Below are 19,004 nucleotides of genomic sequence, written 5' to 3'. Positions count from 1 at the left end.
CCCCCTGAACACAGTACAGCTCATTGCCCCCCTCTGGTGGATAGACTTGTGCCTAGAGATTTATGGGGGTGCTACTACCTGGAAACAATCAGCTCAGACAGTAAAGCTGTAGGCGTTCGCTCGGGGGGCTCCAGGCTCAACCCCCACTGGCAAAGCCCAGCCACGGGAGATTGTTAGAAATATGCCAGTGCATACAAGGTTTAATGACTGGACCAGCACTAGAGAACTGAGCAGCACTGCAAGGCCCTGCGCCGGAGGGTTGGCAGTTAGCCAGGCAGGTTTGGGGACACTTTCGCTCCACTCCCATATTTGCCCTGTATGGGAGCAACAGGCACCCTGCCCTGTGGCCCGAGAGCAGACCCTGCTCATTCTGGCTCCTGCGTTGGCACCGGGAACAGGGATTCTGCAACTGGAATTTAGTGATCAGGTCCCCTGCATGAGCCAGACTTGAATCCAGCTCCCCCACTGCCGGGGTAAACAGCAGGAATGACAAATATCCAGGGGTAGCTGTGTTAGTCTGTATCCACAAAAACAACAAGGAGTCTGGTGACACCTTAAAGACTAACATTTATTTGGGCATAAGCTTTTGTGGGTAATCTTTAAGGTGCCATCAGACTCCTTGTTGTTTTAGCAGTAATGACGTCTCTCTGGCTCTTGCTGTCCAGAAGGGACCCTAGCTGGCTGACTGTGTATTTTTGGGGGGGAAAGGAGGTGATCAAATCCAGAAGGGTGCTCCAGGGGAAAGCGCAAAGAAGAACCAGTGAGACGAACTGGGCCCATCAGAGCAAGGCCAGGCACTGAGCCCCTTGCTGGGGAAGTGGAAGGGCAGAGCCTGGACTTTGGTGCGTGAACAGGGCAGTGCCATGCAGACAGCACAGGAGTGCAAAGCCAGAGAGCAGCAGAACTGGGCAGGGAGCAGCCATCTGGGAGGCATGGAGATCGGTGCTGGAAACATGGTGCCCACCAGGGGCCGCTTAAACTGTTCTGTCGCCCACATCTTTAGAAATTAGCAGTGGAGCCCGGGCACCTCCCCTGCTGCCGCTACCACTGCTCCCAGACCTGGTGCTGCTGGGTTGGAGGCTGACGGGTCAGACCCTGACCTGGGGCTGTAGCGGCCACTGTGCCCCAGTGACAGATGCCGAGATGAACTGGGCCAGGCCAGGATGAAAACCCCCCTTCGGCCTTACCCAAGGCTCTGCAAGCCACTGAGCCCTTTGGGTAGACAATACCCTCACCCAGGGCTGCCCTGCCCAATGGCCCTTTCCAGGCAGATTGGCACCAGCTGCCCAGGGCCCAGGAGGGGAGCGGGGGGCCCGCCTGTTCCAGATGAGCACCTCGCTGTCTGGTTCGTAGCCAGGATACGGTGGCAGCACCCCCAGAGCCCAGACACCATGGAGTTGAAGCAGCAGCTGGGGTACCCAGGCAGTAGAGCCTGTGGGGGCTGGGCACTGACATGGAGCCAGGTGGAGACCCAGCTGCACTCACGGTGCTGCCAGAAGCAGCCCTGAGCTGCTCAGCGCCTGAGCCCCGGCCTTACCTGTGCTGGGGGCAGGAAGCACCCAGGGAAGCGGCAATGGGGGCTGCTTCCTGCTCCTCAGAGCCCCAGCTGGCAGCTGAACCTGCCCTCAGGCAGCCCCACTCTTCATCCCTTGCACCAAGCTGCCGCCCTAGGCACCTGCTAGTTGGCCTCAGGTGCCCGTGCCAGGCTGCACATGCAGCCGGCCAATGGCAGTAGTGGCAGCAGGGCAGGCACTGTCAGGCATTTGTAACCCACTGGGGAATGTGTTATGGGCCCCTTGGGACAGACCCATGGGGGTTAGGCATCACTCACAGCCCCCAGCTGTGGCTCATGCTGTAGACGCTTGTGCTTTCAGCTCCAGAGAGCCCTAGTTCAATCCCAGGCATGTCGGTGTAAGTGTTCATGCAGGGGCTGGGGGCCCATTTCCAGCCCCGTGCGCCAGGCACTAAACTGGTTGCTCGCCCCAGGCCTAGCTCACCTCGATCCCTGTGGACTCCTGCTGCAAGCTACTGGGGACACACAGGAAATGTGACCAATTATACTTCATAGGCATCATACCTCCATGTGCCCAGCTCCACTCGTGTGTGCCCTGGAGCAAAGGGCACAGAGCTCTGCAGAAAGAGGCACGGCCCATAGAATCACCCCCTGGTGCTCTGCCCTGATGCCACAAGTGAGTGGTACACAACCCCCCACCACAATTCAGTGCTGGGTTTCCCCCTCTGAATGGGCCCTGGGGCTAGCCCTAGATGGGTTGCTGTAGCCAGTTCCCCCTCCACTCTGAAAGTTGGGGGGAGCACTCTGAAAAGGCCAGGACCATCCCTGATTGGCCTCCAGCTAGTGGGAGGGGGCTGGGCTAGGCTAGAGGTGCTTAAAATGATGATGCTTTAGGTGGCTGCTTATGTGGCCAACACCCATATCAAGCCATGAGTAGCCCCATCCACTTCCTGCCCTGTCTGTCAAGCACCCAGCTTGTCCCTTCTAACTCCCACGCCCCCCAAATCACAATCCCACCCCATCCCTCCAAATGTATCCCCCTTGCACCAGCGAGAAGTCTTGCAGGACAGACACCCTTCAGAGAGGTCCAGGGGCAGCTGGGCTGTAAGACCATGGATGTGTCCTGGAGCAGACCAGGGCCAGTGCAAGGATGTTTCGTGCCCTAGGCGAAACTTCCACCTTGTGCCCTCCCTCGTCCCCGAGCCCCCACCCTGAGGTGACCCCCCGCAGCAGCTCCCCCCCTCTGCTCTGAGACGCCACTCCCCTGCAGCAGCTCCCCACCCCCCACTCTCCGCCCTGAGGTTCCCCCCCACGCCCCAGCTCACCCCTGCTCCATGCACGAGCACGAGCACCCTGAGCACACCGTGGCTGCTTCACTTCTCCCGCTTCCNGCAGGGGAACTCCCCTCCCCAGCTCACCCCTGCCCCGCCTCCTCCTCGAGCACGCCATCGTCGCTTCACTTCTCTCGCCTCCGAGGCTTGCGGTGCCAATCAGCTTAGGTGCCGTAAGCCTGAGAGGTGGGAGAAGTGAAGCATCCACGGCGTGCTCAGGGAGGAGGCGGGGCAGGGGTGAGCTGGGGCGGGGAGTTCCCCTGCGTGCTGCCTCCCCCATTACTTGCTGCAGGCGGCCCTCCCCACAGTCCCCTGCCCCAGCTCCCTCCGCCTAAATGCCGGCGGCAACCGAGGTGGCCGAAGATCCAGCTGCCACGGTCGCTGCCGAAGAAAATGGCGCCCTCCCACCCAAATCCTAGTGCCCTAGGCGACCGCCTAGGGAGCCTAAATTGTTGCACTGGCCCTAGAGCAGACCTACCCAGCACCAAGAATAACTGACACAAACAATTAACCCTCCTGCCCCAAACAGCTCCAGGTGCTATAAGGGATGGGGAGGGGGCACTATCCAAGCTGCATTCAGCTGTAGGAAGAAATGACACCTGGCCTCTAGGTGCTCTCCAGGGTTTGCAGGCAGGACTGCACCTCTGAGCATTGGGGAGGGTTTCCAATAGCAGGTGGGGCAAGGATTTGGGCTCGTGCCCCCAAAGGTGCTCTGCTCTCCTAACCCTAACCCCCCAGCTGACTATGATTTGAGGCATGTTCCACTCACGTGCATTGACCCACACAGAGCTAATCACAGGAGCGGGGCCTTCAGAGTGCAGCTCTGAGGGGGTTAAAGGATCAGGGCATCACAGTAATCGCTGGTTACTTTAACTAAGTACCAACAAGTCCCTTTCCCTCAGTGTCTGGCCACACTGCGTGAAAAAAAGCGGGGTTAATTCAAACACCCAAAGGCCATTGTGATGAGAAACCAGCTGAGAAATGCTGTATTGGACCATTCACACCTTCCACCCTGTGGTAGGGATGTGTAAACGGAGGGTGGTTCTTTGTCATCATCTTCTCCACATAGATCGCACCTGGCTTTTTAGAAATACCCAGACAGAAGAGAGCTGAAGAAAGGAGATGAGCGAGACAGAGACCAGCTTTTCCTCTAGTTTCTCTCCCATGTATTGTCTCCCGCCCCCACACTTATGTTGATTAACTACACAGATGGGGGGGGCGGGGTCAGGCTTAAAATTACTTTAAGAAAAGACCCAGTATTTTCCCCCTAGGTGAGTATCAAAACGTGAGATGATACAACCCAAAAGGGGTTTTTTAAATCTGGTACTTTTCCATGTTTTGGCTGTTTCTGTTTCATGCTCGGAGTGGGTCAGTTTTCATGCACTAATAACGATATCAAGTACATAAGGAGAATTTTAATCAGAGGGTCTGGAACCACTTTAGAAAGGAGGCCGAGCAGCATTTGCTGCATTTTACACATGGGGAAACTGAGGCACAAACAGCAAAATAACTTTGAGTTGGTAGCAGAACCAAGCACAGAACCCAGCTTTTCCCCTCCATGTTGCCACTGGGCCAGGATGCCTTAGGCTAGCAAAACACTGCAGTGTTTGGGTTGTGAAATTGGCAGGGCGAATGCTTTGTGCTGAACAGAAATCTGTTCTGTGGCTGTGAATTGGCCAAGTTCTTTAGCCTGGCTGTAGAACTAACTTGCCTGGCTGGGTCCCTTTAACACAGGAATTCCAGGCAACCTTGTGAAGATCCCTTCCCATTCCCCCAGCCCTCTCTGGCCAGCCGATTGCAGGCAGGGCACATGGAGAATGATTTACCAGCACCTAGCCCCCTCCTGGTGCCTCTTATCAAACTCCTCTCTACAGACCTTTGAGACTGACATCAGCCGGCAGAGCCCAGCTCCCCACACCTGATTCCAAGCCCGCTCAGAGCTGGTGAAAAATGGTCTCCTTTGAGTTTCTGGCCTCCTGGCTCCCTGGTTTCCCCAGCTTGGCCTGGGGTTCCACCCTGCTGGACTCTCTCTTGCAAGGTGAGTTTAGCCCTTTACTAGCTTTCCCCTCTGGTCTCCTTGGCTTCCCCAGGACCCACCTGGCTCTTTTCTCCCCTGCAGGGCTAATAGGAGCCTGTGCTGTGTCTGTCCTCTGCAGCCTGGTGAAGATTTATCTCTACATCCAGTGTCTGAAGTAAGTGGGGGAAGAATCGTTGGTCCCAACAAAAATGATTCCCTGAGCAGCTTTAATTTCCTCCAAGCCCTTTCTCCCTGCTCCCAGGCCCCGCTGCCCTGCGGGTTCAGTTGAGACGGGCACACGAGCTGCTTGAGTGCCATGTGGTGAAGAATGGACTCTGATGCCTAGCATTGAAATCCAGGCGGGTTGCAGCTCGCTGGGCTGCAGTGTGACCCTGCTGGGCTGCTGGAATGGCAGGTTCTGGCCCCTGCTGGGCTCCTGTCAGTCCCCTGGTACCGGAGCTGCCCCTGGGCCTGGCGGAGGAAAAGCTGTTTGAGTCTCTAGCTCTTTTTCCTTGGGCAGAGCCTTGGATCTGATTGCAAACATTAACGGGCATCTGGGGCTAGGCTGCCCCCAGGCCCTGTCCCTGCCCACCCCCTCCCCATGCTGTTTACTAGCCTATACAACAAGGGTGTGACACACTTCATGCCTTGTGTAGGCCCAGCACACCGCACACACCCGCCGTTCTCTCCTTCCGCCCCAGCCCAGATCCCTATGTGCTTTCCCCTCCTCCCCTTCTACTACAGGGACTCCCTGCAATCCCCCTGCTCCTGCCCCATGCCAGGGGCACAGGGTGTCCCCCTGCCCTATAAAATTGTCTCTCTGCCCTGCATGCCAGGGGCTCTCTGTACCCACATTCCCTCTTCCCCATACCCATGGCTCTGTGGGCCTCCCTTCTTCCCCTCCAGCCCATTATGAATTCTTTCTGTCTGGGCACTGAGTCATTCTGGGGGTCAGCATGTTAGCCTCTATGGGGAGGATGGGCAGAGCTGGGTGTGACGCTGTATGGCATTAATGGCTGCCCCCCACCAGCTCTTTGATCTGTAGAGGATTGTAAGCCTGGTTGAAGCTGCTGGCTCTGCCAGCCATGTACCAGGGTCTCCCCACTTCCCCCTTTTGGTTTTTCTGACCCTCCCCCCCGCCCCCCCCCACACACACACGTTCAGGACCTCTCTTGGCTCGGCCAATGTGTCAGATCAGGCGTATCCCAAAGGATCAGACCCCTGGCTGGCCCCACAGTCCTAAGGCTGCCTCTGGGGCCAGCAGGGGCCAGCTACTAGTTACACTTGGGGAAGGGGGGAAGATTGGCTAGAAAAGAAGTCTTTGTGCCCCACCCCACAACGCACAGGCCATTCTTAGGTTGCCAATTTCGTTTGGCGTTAATTCTGGAGGTTTCATTCAATGAAATGAATCCTGGCTGGTTGGCAACCCCTGCTGGTCGAGCTGCTCAGCCCTCTCTGAGAGGGACCCACTAGCGCCCATGTGCTGGGAATTGGGTGTCTCTAGGTGTCTATGGGGGTGCACCCCAGAGCCTTTGCCTGCTGCACAGGGAGGAGAAAGCACCAAGCTACCCTTGCACGGAGGGGTTGTAGCCTATTCAACCCAGCCCCAGCTGCTTGTGGAAGGGGTCCCTTCCCTTTCTCCTTACTCCAGCCTAGGGACACCCGCCCCCCACCCCAACACTGCTCAGGGCAGACCTGCCGCCTCAAAAGCCAAAGGGGAACACCCCCCTCCCTGGCCTTGAACCCACCACCAGAGTAGACCTGCTCTCCCCCATGGCCAGAGCCCAGGAGATGATCTGTGAGGAACTGCTGCCAGGGAGGCTGGGACAGGGGACCCGGTGTAGCTTGAAGAGCTCTGGGAGAATGGGTGGGTAGCTGGGGTGGGGGAAGAGTCTGGAACTGGGTTTCTTCAGGGTTATTATTTATTTTCCAGCTGAGGGGGCCTCTTGGGCAGCAACTCTAGAATTCTGGCCACACATCAGGTGGAGCCAACCCTGGGCAGCTTCGTGTGCCTGGATCTCTTGGGTCAGACCCAAAGACCACGAGTCCTGCTGCTCTGTGAAGATCTCCTGCCCCTTGTTCACAAGTGTACGGTTGAGGCGTGGTGTCTTTGACTCAAGTTCCTCTCTCACTGGGGCTCGATGTGCATAGCTGGCCTTTGTGCATACACTAGAGCAGATGGGTAACACTTTGGGATCCTGAGCTGCTGTGTTAGTTATTAGCTGCTTTGGATGGAGGACTTGGGGTGCAAGGGGCATTCTCCAGGCAGGAGAGGGGCCTGGATGGACCTAAGGAGAAAGCAAGAAAAGCTGCTCTTAGCTGGAGTAATGGGGGGGAGTCGGAGGGCCCCTTGGGGCTTGATCCTGCAGATGCTCTGTTTCCACTGAAACCAATGGACACACTCTGGCACTGCACGGAGGGGTGAGTTACCAGAATCTGGTTACAGGGCTGGGCCCTCATTTCTTTGAGCGTGAAGGTGGTTGAAGGTTAGCCGCCTGGGGCCCGGACTTCCCCTAATGCAGCAGGAGGGAGAGATTCCCAGCACCCCGAAGACTGATCCTGAGCCAGCTGTGCCCTGAGCCTGTCTCTCTCTGTTCCCAGTGATCCGGACAGGCAGAAGGAGAAGGAGACCATCCGCTCCCAGTGGTCCCTGCTGGATCACGTCCACCTCCTTCTACTGACATTGCTCTTCACGGTGGTTGGGTGTCGCGTCGCTGCTTTGGTGGTGCTGGAGTTTTCCCTCAGGGCTGTGTCTCTGCTGCTGTCCCTGAATAAGGTGAGTTGCCGTCTCTGGGTAGGGGGCCGGTGTAATAATCTCCTGAGACTCTCTGTAGTCATGTATGAGCCATTGTTGGGACCAGACCGGGAGGGTGGATTCCTGATCTATAGTCTAGTGCACTGTAGTAATAACTCACAGCTCTGACAGGACACTTTCCTTCAGTAGATCTCAAAATGCTTAATAAAGGAGATGTGTGTCATTTATCCCCATTTTACAGACGAGGAGACTGAGGCAGAGTGGAATAGGGACTTGCCCAAAGTCACACAGAGCCAGGAATGGAACCCAGGTCTCATGAATCCCAGTCTGATGCTCTGTTCACTAGGCCACACTGTGCATGGTTCTCCATCTTCCATTTGCCTGTAATATTCCTGCCCAGGGAGGGTCCAGCCCTAGCTGATGACCTGATGAAGGGTGGAGTCTATGAACACCTCTGCGACTGGCCTGAGGGAGGTGCTGCAGAGCTGACTCTGACTACATCTCCAGACCTCGCTGGTCTGAGGACCAAGAGACTAGAGCCAGGAGTCAAAAGTTGATCTGCTGAGTGGCAGCCCAGGGCAGTGGTTTTCAAACTGCGGAATAGAAGGCAGTGGGTCGTGCCATTAAAAGGCCCGTCAGCGGTGCTGCCTGGCTAAGGCAGGTTAGTCCCTACCTGTTCTGATACGATGCTGCGCCCTGGAAGTGGCTAGCAGCAGATCTGGCTCCTAGGCGGTGGGGCCATGGGGCACCGTGTGCTGCCCCCACCTTGAGCACTGGCTCCACATTTCCATTGGACAGCAACAATTTTATTCAACTGGGCTGCCAGAAAAAAAGGGTTGAAAACCACTGGCCTAGGGTACTAGCCACTGGACCACCCTTCCTGGGCAGAGTCAGATGACACGTGATTAGAAGCATGCGTAGGCCTAGAGGTTTTGCTCATCAGACCGTCCTGTGTCTGGGCTGCTGTGGAATGGGAGAACCTACCAGGGTTGGGAGCTCCTCATTTTTACCAGTGCTCCTCCACACGAGGGTCTGCAGCTCATGAAACCTCAAGGCAGAGGTCTACGAAGTCCTAACTTATGGCCACAGGCCACGTGGGCGTGTGGATGTGGAGGAGAGGATAGGCAAAGGAATGTTGTGCCAAACATGCAAGGGCAACAGAGAACAAAGGAGCTACCTGTACTGGGGCGGTCCCTTAGCTCAGATGGTAGGTGGGTAGCTGAAGGAGCAGCATCCTGGTCCCAGCGCTGCACAATGTGCACCAGACTCAACTGTCTTGTTACACCACCATTATCTTAGCTGCGGTGTAACATTACCCATCCCAAGTTGGCGGATGCTTTCTGACTTCTTGAGTGGTTTCCATTTGCTGTGCCGGGGAATTAGACCAGCCACTGAATTTTAGGCTCTGCCTCGAGGAATATGTATCAATAGCCATCTCACGGGCATGTAGCTAACATGCTGCATTTCCAATGCTCTGCTTCTGCAGGGGGCCCACAGCAGCCAGTTGTACCTGCTGTGCCAGTACTCCCTGGGGTGCGGAATCTCCTGCAGCCTCAGCTACCTCCTGGAGGGAGCTCCTCACCGCAGCTCCAACCTGCTCCTCAGCTTGGGCCTGGCCGGCCTGATCACCTGCTACGTCTGGAGGCTGGCCCGGCACGTCTGCACCATGTACGAGCTGCACAGCAAGGAGCGCTACTGTGGGGTCTGCATCTTCCTGCTCACCACCTGGCACGGCATCCCCGCTCTGCTCTGCAACGCCCTCAAGATCACCTTCATAGTGGCTGACCTGGCCGCTGTCGCGCTGATCAACAGGGATTTTCTCACCACCTCGGAGGCCATACGCTTCTGGACACCGCTCACCATCTGCTACACCCTGCTGGTCATCTACATGCAAGGTGAGGTCTCCATGGCAGCTCGGAAACCAGCTGAGCTCCTTCCTGGCCGGATGCTCCCAAGGCCCCTAGGTTTTTTTGGCAAGGGGATTTGTTTTGTGCACTTCCAGGCAAGACGGGGGAACCCCCTGGTCTTATTCGTGGGGACTAACCGCTCAAAACGGGACCTTTAAAATGGAGCCCTCCCAATGAGCAAGTCCAGCCATTGGATGCAGGACAAGGGGTCAAGCTGCCCACCAGGGTATGATCAGCCAATGGGAGCTTGTTCTGGTGATGTGCCACTTCTGCTTTGCGCTTTGTTGGTGAAGCGAGTGTGGTGGGCGGGAATGTTTGGAACCAGAATGGGACCAAATTCTCTCCTGTTGCTCGTGTAGTTTTGATAGTGCTCAGGCGTGTTTCTCTCTCATTCTTAACCTCCACATTTAGCTTTCCTCTTGCAATGAAGCATCATCCTGGGAACTGTTCCCACCACCTTGAGCCACAGGTTATAAATCCAGAAGTGACCGCTGTGATCCTCTCCTCTGACCTTCTGCCTAGCTCAGGTCATAGGACTCCAGCGCCTACGATCCATTCTCCGATTTCTGCCAAGGGCGGAGATCTGGACTGTCCTGGGCAGCAGCTCAGGAGCATGGCTTCCTGCAGCCCCTTCCCGGAGGCAGAACAGACGCCAGTTTGCTCTCCGATGGCTGCAATGCAGCTGCAAAGCTCCCAGTGTCACATAGGGCGCGTCTACGCTGGCGCGTGGTACGGGACCCTCAATGCGCCCTTCAGGTGGCTAGCCCGTCCCACCACTCGTGCCGCCGCAGCTACTCTTCTGTTTTTAGCATGCTAGTTTGATCGAAGCTAGTGCAGATATGTCTGTCCGAGCTGGGAGTTGCACCTTCAGCGCCAGTGTAGCTGTATCCAGTGTCTTAGGAAGGGACCATTTTCCTGGCCATAGCAGCCACATGACGTGGCTGAAGTTGCTGCCCAAGCCCAAAGGGAGGGTAGGAAATGGTTCATGCCATGGCCGTTTTGTTCCTGACAGAGGAGCAGAGGCATAACCCCAGCGAGCAGATGGTCTATCAGACAGTGTTTGTGAGGATGGGAGGCTTGCTCATCCTCCTAATGACGGTGGGCCGGTGGATGGACATCATGAACATCTTCATCTCGCTGGTGGGTGAGATCTGGTGCCTGGTTCGGGCAGGAATCATGCTGGACATCTGCCAGGCACAGGTGAGACTGCCCACGTACCGTCCGCGCATACTGCACCTGGAGGAGTACAAGGGAGACCAGAATGGTCTCCTGCGTTCCTCGGGGCAAATCCAGCCCTGCCCTGTACAATCTAACCTCCGAGGGACTGAGAGTCGGCTTGCAAGAGCAGAACAGTTCCACTGCCTTGGAAATCTCCGAAGAGTCCTCTCGGTGCTCACATGATGGGCTCTGGGCCGCACCGACTCTGTTGAGGGGGAGAGGGAGGAATTGTGGAAGTGAGGGGAGAGGAGAAGGATGTTAAGCACAGCGGGTTGACGGGAATGAGGATGGGTAGCTAAGGGGCTGCCACAGAGGCAGGAGGATGAAGCTGGCAAAGGCCCAGTTCTCTGGGGTGGAATGACCCAGCAGAGACATGGGCCCCGAGTGTCGGAGGGAGACAGGTGGCAGCTCCTCAGGGCACTCCTGTCTGGGGAGTGGGCTAAGGCTGGGCAACCCAGCGAGAGCCCGAGAGAGCTCCTGGCTATGGGTGCAGGTAGCTGCCCGTTGGCTTATGCCTGATGCTGCTCGGGCAGGCCATGAGTGCAGGCTCGTGGCTGGAGAGGCTGTTTGCTGTCTAATATTTGGGGGGCGGGGGGGGTTTGCTTCTCAGCAGGATTTTTCTCAAAGGTTCCCAGAACCCAGTTCCAGTTCCAGCCAGCCCCAGCCTAGGCCTGAGGCCCACAGTAGAAAATTCAGCTCAGTGACCAAGTCCTCAAGCGGAGAGGCTGGAGCCGAGAGGTGAGGAGGGGGCTGCCATGTTCCAGCGATGGCGAGAAAGGCAAAGCTCCAGCGACTGGGACTGAACTGTGACATTTCAAGCTCCAGGCCATGCTGGCTGACGCAGCTTAACTAACAGGCCGTACGTCCTCCAGTAGCAGGGGGGTGATCTGCTGAGGACATTATCAATGGACAGTTGTTTGCACAGTCCCAGGTTAACTGTCTAGATGACTCTGTGCTCCCCTCAACCCCCCACACCAAACACACTGCGGTTGGTTGATGTGCACTGGACCCTGGAAATGGGGAGGCCTCATATCACCCTCCGGGCTGCATCACATACTGGAGAATGGGAAACCCTACCCCCACCGCCCCTGGATTTTAAAGGTTTCACTTTCCCTGCTGGCTCTTTCCAGATCGTCTCTAGCTTGCCCCGACCAGCAGCTCTCGGGTGCCAGTGATCCCAGCCTCTCCTGGTGCCTGAGCTTGCAGTGCTCGTGTCAGGAACCAGCTGTCCCTGGATCAATCCCAAAGCCAAGTGTCTTGCCCACTGAACTGGTGCACAAGGCCAGTTATGGAGGTGGGTGGCGAGGAGCTTGGTCAAAGCAAGACGGGGTTGCTGCTGTCTGAGTTTTTGGTGGCCTGGATGGAATGCGTTGGTGGCCAGCTGGATGCATGCACAGGTATCCCCATTGCCTGACTCACAGTCCCCATCGGCTCCCTGCTCAGCAGCTGCTAGAGAGTGAATGGGCATGGGCCTTGCTCTCCTCCTGGAGCTTGTCCCTTCAAGTCAAGGCTGAGGCCCCTTGGCAGAGCAGCAGGGGAGACAAGCTTGGGGATGGAGGGCCAGGCCTGTTAATCCAGCACCTACACACTTACTGTAAAGAATTCCCTCCTACTTCATTGCCAAGGAAATACCCCTCCTTACTGCGTGTTGGTGCACATGGGGGCTCCTTCTCATCTCACAGATGTGCCTCCCCTCCATGTGCACTTCCTCAGCGTCCTCTGTGTCAGGGGCTGGGGTGTCACTCAGTGCCCCTTAGCATCTAGCTGTTCTGGGGGCACAGAGCCATTCCTCTGTAGCCTGTTCCTCCGGGGCTCTGAAGGGGACGAGCCTGCAGGTGGGCTGGATGTTTGGTAGCAGGGGCTGGCTCAGCTGGATGGGATCTCTGAATTGCTGCCTTCGGGGCTGGAGCCGACCTTGAAATTGAGCAGCCCGTGATGGGACTGTCCGGACCCCCTGCTCCAGATTTGCCTCGTCCCCCTGGGCCATGGGTTTGCTCTGTCCCATTCAGGCTCTCTCTGATCTTGCACTAGCCTCTCCTTCAGAAGCCTTAGGCCACGTCCTCGGGGACTGTGATTGCAATGAGCGGCCTGGGCTGGGCTCTGGACACCATCCCAGAATGAGACGGGAGGCACAGTGCCCGTCAGCTTCCCTGTCTAGTGAGTTAGGTGGAAGAGGGAAATCCATGGACTTTTGTACTGTCAATTGTGTGGCCATATGTGAGAATAAAGTGTTTAAAACACACTGAGCTGGAGGGTGGGTGGCTAGAGTCCTGTCCCTCATTACTGCGCTTCTGACTGTTTATCACTGTCCTCGGGGAGGGTCCTGACCTGATCAGTGGCAATCGAAGTGACAGGAAATGTTGGAGCTACATGGCCTGATGTGCTTCAATCGTCTTTCACTCCCCACCAGCCTGCTCTACTCCTGCCCAGCTGATTGGGAGGCATAGCTCAGTGATTTGAGCATTGGCCTGTTAAACCCAGGGTTGTGAGTTCAGTCCTTGAGGGGGCCACTTAAATGATATGGGGCAAAATCAGTACTTGGTCCTGCTAGTGAAGGCAGGGGGCTGGACTTGATGATCCTTCGGGGTCCCTTCCAGTTCTATGAGATAGGCAAATCTTCATATATATTTGTATCTCACTAGCTTTGGCCTATCCAGCCAAGTAAGATGATGGGTGAAGGTAACATCATGGGCCAGAACAACACATCAATTCTTGGGCTCCTACCTTCCACATCAGGCGAGGGTCCTGCAGAACTATTTCCATTCCTGCTGTAAACCAGGACTGGAGAGGGAACGGACTCCAGGAGCGGGTGGCTGAGTAGATAGTGCTGGCAAGCCTGGCCTGACTGATGGGTCTCATGGTGGCACTGCCTGCCTGGGTGAGATGGGGGCTGCAGGCCGGGGGTGGGGACTGTGAAATCTTGGGGGGAGTTAATGTCTTGGCTGGGAGAGAAGCTTAAATAAAAAAAAATTGTCTTCTCTTAAGTGGTGCTGAAGGGCTCCCGCTCCCTGTCTGGAAGGGTTATGGGGGTGATTTTATTTTAACCCAAGCCAGCATGATTTGCTCATTTTACGCACACACGCCCCGCCCCAGTCCAAAGCCTGGACGCATCATGTTTCTCCAGCAGGGATCAGCAACGGGAAGATTTTGGCCCTAAAACCTTCCGGCTGGGATCTTCGTGCTCTTTACCAGCCCGTGGGAGCAGTCGCTACTGGCCTCATTGCACATGGGGACACTGAGGAACAGAGAGTTTGTGACCTTACCAAGAGTCGGGGGCGGAGCTTGGAACTGGCTTCAGGCTCCTGCCTCCTCTGACTGTACCCTAACCCCATGCCTCCTTCCTGTCCCCAAGAGACTACAGTCCCAACGACTAAGGAATGGGTCAACTCAAGGGCCTTAGCTACGAGGAACAGCCTCACTCAGCCTCTCGAGCCTGTGAAATCCAGGGTGAAAACTTACCTCCCTCTGCGCTCACTGCACCATTCACTGCTGTGAAGTTAGACTGTGTGCATGGCCAGCCACGGCAGGGTCCCACGATGAAGGACCCACGTTCCCGCAGAATCACAACCTGCATTTTACAGCTGGAGAAGCTGCTTGCGCCAGGCCGCACAAGGCAAAGGCAGCAGTGGAACCCAGAGGTCTATTACAGGTTTTAGCTGCAGGACCATCTTCCCCTTCAAAGCCCCCTTCTCCTGGAACAACTTACCCTGATGTGGATCCATGTCCTGCCGATGGCTCTGCACCCCCAGTGCCCCCCTCCTTTGTGCTCGTGGCCAGGCAGAAGGAGGAGAGGGAAGATGACCATGAGCCCATGGGCAGAGGCAGGTGTTCCCAGCAGGGAGGTAGCAGAAAAGACTTGAGGGGAGCTGAGGAGGGGCTGGGGGAGCCGTAGCCAGGGGGCTTGTAACAGGGAGGGGAGCATGTGGGTTGTAAAGTGCTATCACCACCTGGTATCAGCGCCACCCCAGTCACTACTGTATCCCCCGGCCCAGTTACTGAGGCCCCCACCAGTGACTGTATCTCTGATGGGCATCACCCTTCCAGTGGGGTTCTGAGCACTGGCTGGCCAGGATGTAGCCCCTGGTTCTGAGTGCTGGGATCAGCTGGTTCTCCCGCAAATGCAGAGCAGGGACCTAGGCCAACCAGCTGGCCACAGGGTGTCACTGTTGCTATTCATGTGTCCCAGCAAAGGGCTGCGTCAGCCGCTGCTGACTGGGAATGAACCTGGACATGAACAGACCCAAGCTGGACTTGCTGTCGAGTGATGCCAATGCAGAGTGGCAGCACAGGCCCTGGGGGGCTCCCCCACAGGTCTTATGATGCTGTCAGCCCAGCCCACCTCTGCTGCTGATTCCCCTCAGCCTGCATCAACTTGTCACATCTGCTCCTTTGACAGCAGCATGTGCAGCTTGTGGGGCTGGCAGCACAGCTGGCCAGCTGCAGAGGGGGTGGGCTGAGGATCCCCCTCATCACGATGAAGAGCAGCATTTGCAGCAATGCCCACTCAGCCTCAGAAAGCCATGGGGGGACCTTGGGAAATTTGGGAATTGTGCCCAGCTCTCTTCATGGGCACTGACAGCTCTCCCTGTGTCCCACGGGGGCTGGCAGGAATCCCTGCTCTAACACCGAACAGCAGGCATCCCAGGCTCTCCTGCAGGGCCTGTAGCTACCCGCTGCAGAACGTAATACTGATGGCAACATTCCTTCCCCAACCCGCACCCTGCCCGGACTTGTGCCTACACACGAAGGCGCGGGCTGGTGGGTGAAAGGCCTTAAAGGAGGCTGCAGTCATTATAACGGAAATGACTTTGCTTTTCTGTTCCTGTTAACCTTTGACTTTATATCCCCTGCCAGCTCACCGGGCAACACTAGTCCTGTGCACATGCACGGCATCTCGCATCTGAGGATCTCAAAGCATTTTTATCCCTGTCTTACTGATGGGGAAATTGAGGCACAATGCAATGACATGACTTGCCCAAGTTTACCCAGGGAGCCTGTAGCATAGCTGAGGCTAGAATCCAGGTCTCCTATATGCCAGTCTGCTGTTCTGACACCTAGACTGATCCAGCCCATATGTCACTGGTAACATACAATGTCTTAGCCCCTGGACTCAGGAGGTGTGTTTGGCTCTGGCCCAGACTCTGGCAGTGGGCTAACGCTGAATCAGGGTGAGAGGTTTGCATTGAGATCCAAAGGAGCCAGAAAGCTCACAAGCACATCTCATGAAATTTCATTTCAGACAGGTGGAAAATGTCATAAGAGGCACTGAAGAAAATATTGCAAGATTTGCCACCCTGAATGGTGGGGCTCTTGGGAGCTCCACTGTCCTACTGGGATTTCTGCCATCTTGGGACAAAGGTACTGAGAACGACAGCACCTGACCTGTAGCTGTAAAACAGGCCCCTTCTGCTGCTGGTTCAAACCTGAATTCAACGCCGTAGGAGCAGGTTCAGATCCAGAGACTTGATTCCATAAACTCCAGCATACCCTGACATGCCAAGAGGTTTGGAGTGAAGGTTCCAGTCCACTGCTGTTTTTTTAAAGGCAAGATTAGAGATGTTTGGTAACCTACTGTCTCTTTAAGAAGTGCAAGGGTCATGTGATTGCCAGTAGACACACGCGCCTTTGAGGCCCATAAAAATGAGACTTTGTGCAGCTACTTTAAGAGAAATGTTGGGTCCTGCATTGTAGAAAGACTGCAACTGCTCTGGTGTGGAGAGGTGAGAAATGTTGCTTTACCTATCACCACGGTTAGTAGACCTGGATGGAAAATGGGGATGGATAAGTTTGATTAGTGGCAGGAAATTGAATACCAAAAATTCTGGCCAAAATCCAAAATATTTTGGTTTTTAGAAATGTTGCCCCATGGGTGTTGTAGGTCAGGTGCCTAATACGCCTATTCCCCTCTATAGGCTACATTCCCTGGTTGGACTATGTTTCCCATGATACACCCTGGTCTCCCCTCTTGGAGAAGTCATCTAGCATGTCATGGAGAGTCTCTGCTATGGTGCAACATGGGAGATGTGGTTCATCCAGGAGCCTGGCCCATAATGAAAATGGAGACATGAGGCAACTGAACTACAATTCCCATAAGGCACTGGGATAGCATTGTCCAATTGAAATATTTCTGGGTTTGTACAAAATATTTTGGTATTGGAGTGATCAGGGTTTTTGGTTTTTTTTTCCCCAAAAAACTAATCAATTTGTTTTGTGGAAAACAGGAACCTATTGTGAAAAATGCATTTGTTGAAATCCCAGTTTTCTGTCAAAATAACAATTTAGGTGGTAAAATTTTACAACAGCCCTAATGGTTGTTTTTTGATGTACATTCACCATAAGCAAAAATGATGTGTTTGCTGTTTAGCAGAAGCTAAATGGGTACATAAGTGGCTATCTATTACCCAAACTATCTGGTTAAGCCAATCTCTGTTTTAATATGGTAGCAGGTGGGCGGATTAAACAGAATCAGACTTGAAAGCTATTCATGTCTAAAACCTGAAACAGACCCCAAACCAAAACATCAGTTCACAACAGTGACAGAGCTCAGTTGGCAAGGGTCCCCTCTTCTTTGCAAACAACTCTGATCTCAGACCTGACATACTCAGTACACCAAACACATGTCCTGCAGGGATTTATCCAAAGGCTAACATGTAAAGTGTCTACAGAAAGCTTGTAATTTAGCAAGAATCATGATCATTGCAAGATGTGTGTACAGGTAACACTCAAGAAATCATGTAAAAAGTCTGCTTTATGGTCTTAGATGTAAATGTTAGTCCCCATGGGTTAATGTGTTGTGGTGACGGCCCATTCAAGCAGGAAGGAGTTGCCACCCTCGCTGGTTAGCTGGTGATGTAGTGCAAGGCTCCGATGTCTATCCCAAGGCCATCAGAGAAGTGCGTGAGTGGCTAACAGCTAGTCACCAAGGTCAAGGCTGCCTCTCTTGCAGTCCTGGGGACCCCGAGAACTGTCACAGGCTCTGTAGGCTGGAAGGATGGCCCCTGTGGGTCAGGAACTAGCCTGGGACTTGAGACATGGGTTAAAGTCTCTGCTCTGCCACAGACTTCCTGTATGAGGAAGTCATGTAGCCTCCCTGTGCCTCAGTTTCCCATCTGTACAATGGGGATAATAGCCCTGCCCTGCCTCGCAGGGAGTGTGAGAATAAACCCATTAAATATTGTGAGCAGCTCCACGTAAGTACCAGAGATAGACAGGGTGGGGAAGTTTCGGGAGCCTCCCCTTTGGCTTTGGTGTTAGGACAGACCTGTGTTCTGGTTTGGGTGTGGCCAAAATGTCACCTGGTCCTTCATCCCAGCACTCAGAGATGCTCCCAAGATCAGTCAGCAGCCTCCTCTCAGTGTGGGAAGATGGCCTGGCTGAAAGGGGAGTGGGCAGCGTCACTGGCTGATGTTAGCTGGCCTGAGCCTGTCCAGTGTGTTAGCTCAACCCCGTCTCCTTGGGGCTGAGGAGGACTTTCTCTAGAAGGGCGTGGATAGTTTCTCAGGAGCTTTGCTCTGGCCCAAGCACAAACAAGGTGGCGTATGGGACATGACACTGTCCAGCCCTGCTCTAACCCCTCTCCCCTCCCCACCAGCTCCGCTTCCTGCCCAAATGGGGGCAAGCGGCTGCTGGGCACGGTTCCCCCAGCCACTTCCTGATGGGTCTCTCTTGAACCCCATGTAGCATTGGCATCGGTCCCATCACAGCCCGGGGTCACCCTGCTCAGCAAAATGAACCTCTTGGTCGGTCTGCACTCAAAGCCAAAGAGCTGCTGGTGAGAGCGGAGAGCCAGGGGGACCCCAGGGGTGCAGACAAGGGGATGCACATTGCGCACAAGAAGCAAAGAGCGCTAACGACCGCCTTCTATTAAAGGGAACATGACTGACTCCCTTGGCCCTGCACAGCTGCTGGGCAAACACAACCTTCTGCAGCACCCCTTCCCCTCCCTTTGCACCCCTGGTCTGCAGAGGCCCTGCCACGCAAGAGGCTGCCAGCTCACAAATGTGGCCTAGCTCTTAGTCACAAGAATTTCAGGGTTCAATGTCCAGCTCTGCTGTGTGATTTCAACTCTCTTCTTCCCCTCCTGCCCTTTCTCTATGTAGACAGTGAGTGCTCTGGGGAGCCGCCCTCTTGCTATGTGTCAGGGCAGTGCCTGGCACAATGGGGTTGTGACAAACTTATGTTACCGATCTGCCTGGGGTGTCAGGTAATCAGGCTGAGGCCGCAGGATCTTTAGAGGAGGAGACGGAGGAGCACACCAAGTGAC

The 19,004-nt window shown here is 55.2% G+C and overlaps 1 protein-coding gene across 1 annotated transcript; it reads left to right on the top strand.

Moving 5' to 3' along the window:
- Positions 1-4,724: 4,724 nt before the first annotated feature.
- Positions 4,725-11,612, top strand: TMEM82 (transmembrane protein 82). The gene is made up of 6 exons (XM_032787612.2): positions 4,725-4,882; positions 4,964-5,036; positions 7,463-7,637; positions 9,103-9,511; positions 10,536-10,723; positions 11,355-11,612. Exons 1-6 carry the CDS (start codon positions 4,795-4,797, stop codon positions 11,481-11,483), a joined length of 1,062 nt encoding a protein of 353 aa, XP_032643503.1. The 5' UTR covers positions 4,725-4,794; the 3' UTR covers positions 11,484-11,612.
- Positions 11,613-19,004: the final 7,392 nt, after the last annotated feature.

This window comes from Chelonoidis abingdonii, chromosome 23, assembly GCF_003597395.2.
Source record: "Chelonoidis abingdonii isolate Lonesome George chromosome 23, CheloAbing_2.0, whole genome shotgun sequence".
Classification (NCBI taxonomy): Eukaryota; Metazoa; Chordata; order Testudines; family Testudinidae; genus Chelonoidis; species Chelonoidis abingdonii.
The sequence above is the reverse complement of the archived record's forward strand: the minus strand, read 5'-3'. Positions and strand labels throughout refer to the sequence as shown.

Coding starts and splice junctions, on each gene's coding strand:
- TMEM82 (XM_032787612.2), top strand. CDS start 4,795: ATGGTCTCCTTTGAGTTTCTGGCCTCCTGGCTCCCTGGTTTCCCCAGC. Junction 4,883..4,963: donor GCTGGACTCTCTCTTGCAAG/GTGAGTTTAGCC, acceptor TCTCCCCTGCAG/GGCTAATAGGAGCCTGTGCT. Junction 9,512..10,535: donor GCTGGTCATCTACATGCAAG/GTGAGGTCTCCA, acceptor TGTTCCTGACAG/AGGAGCAGAGGCATAACCCC.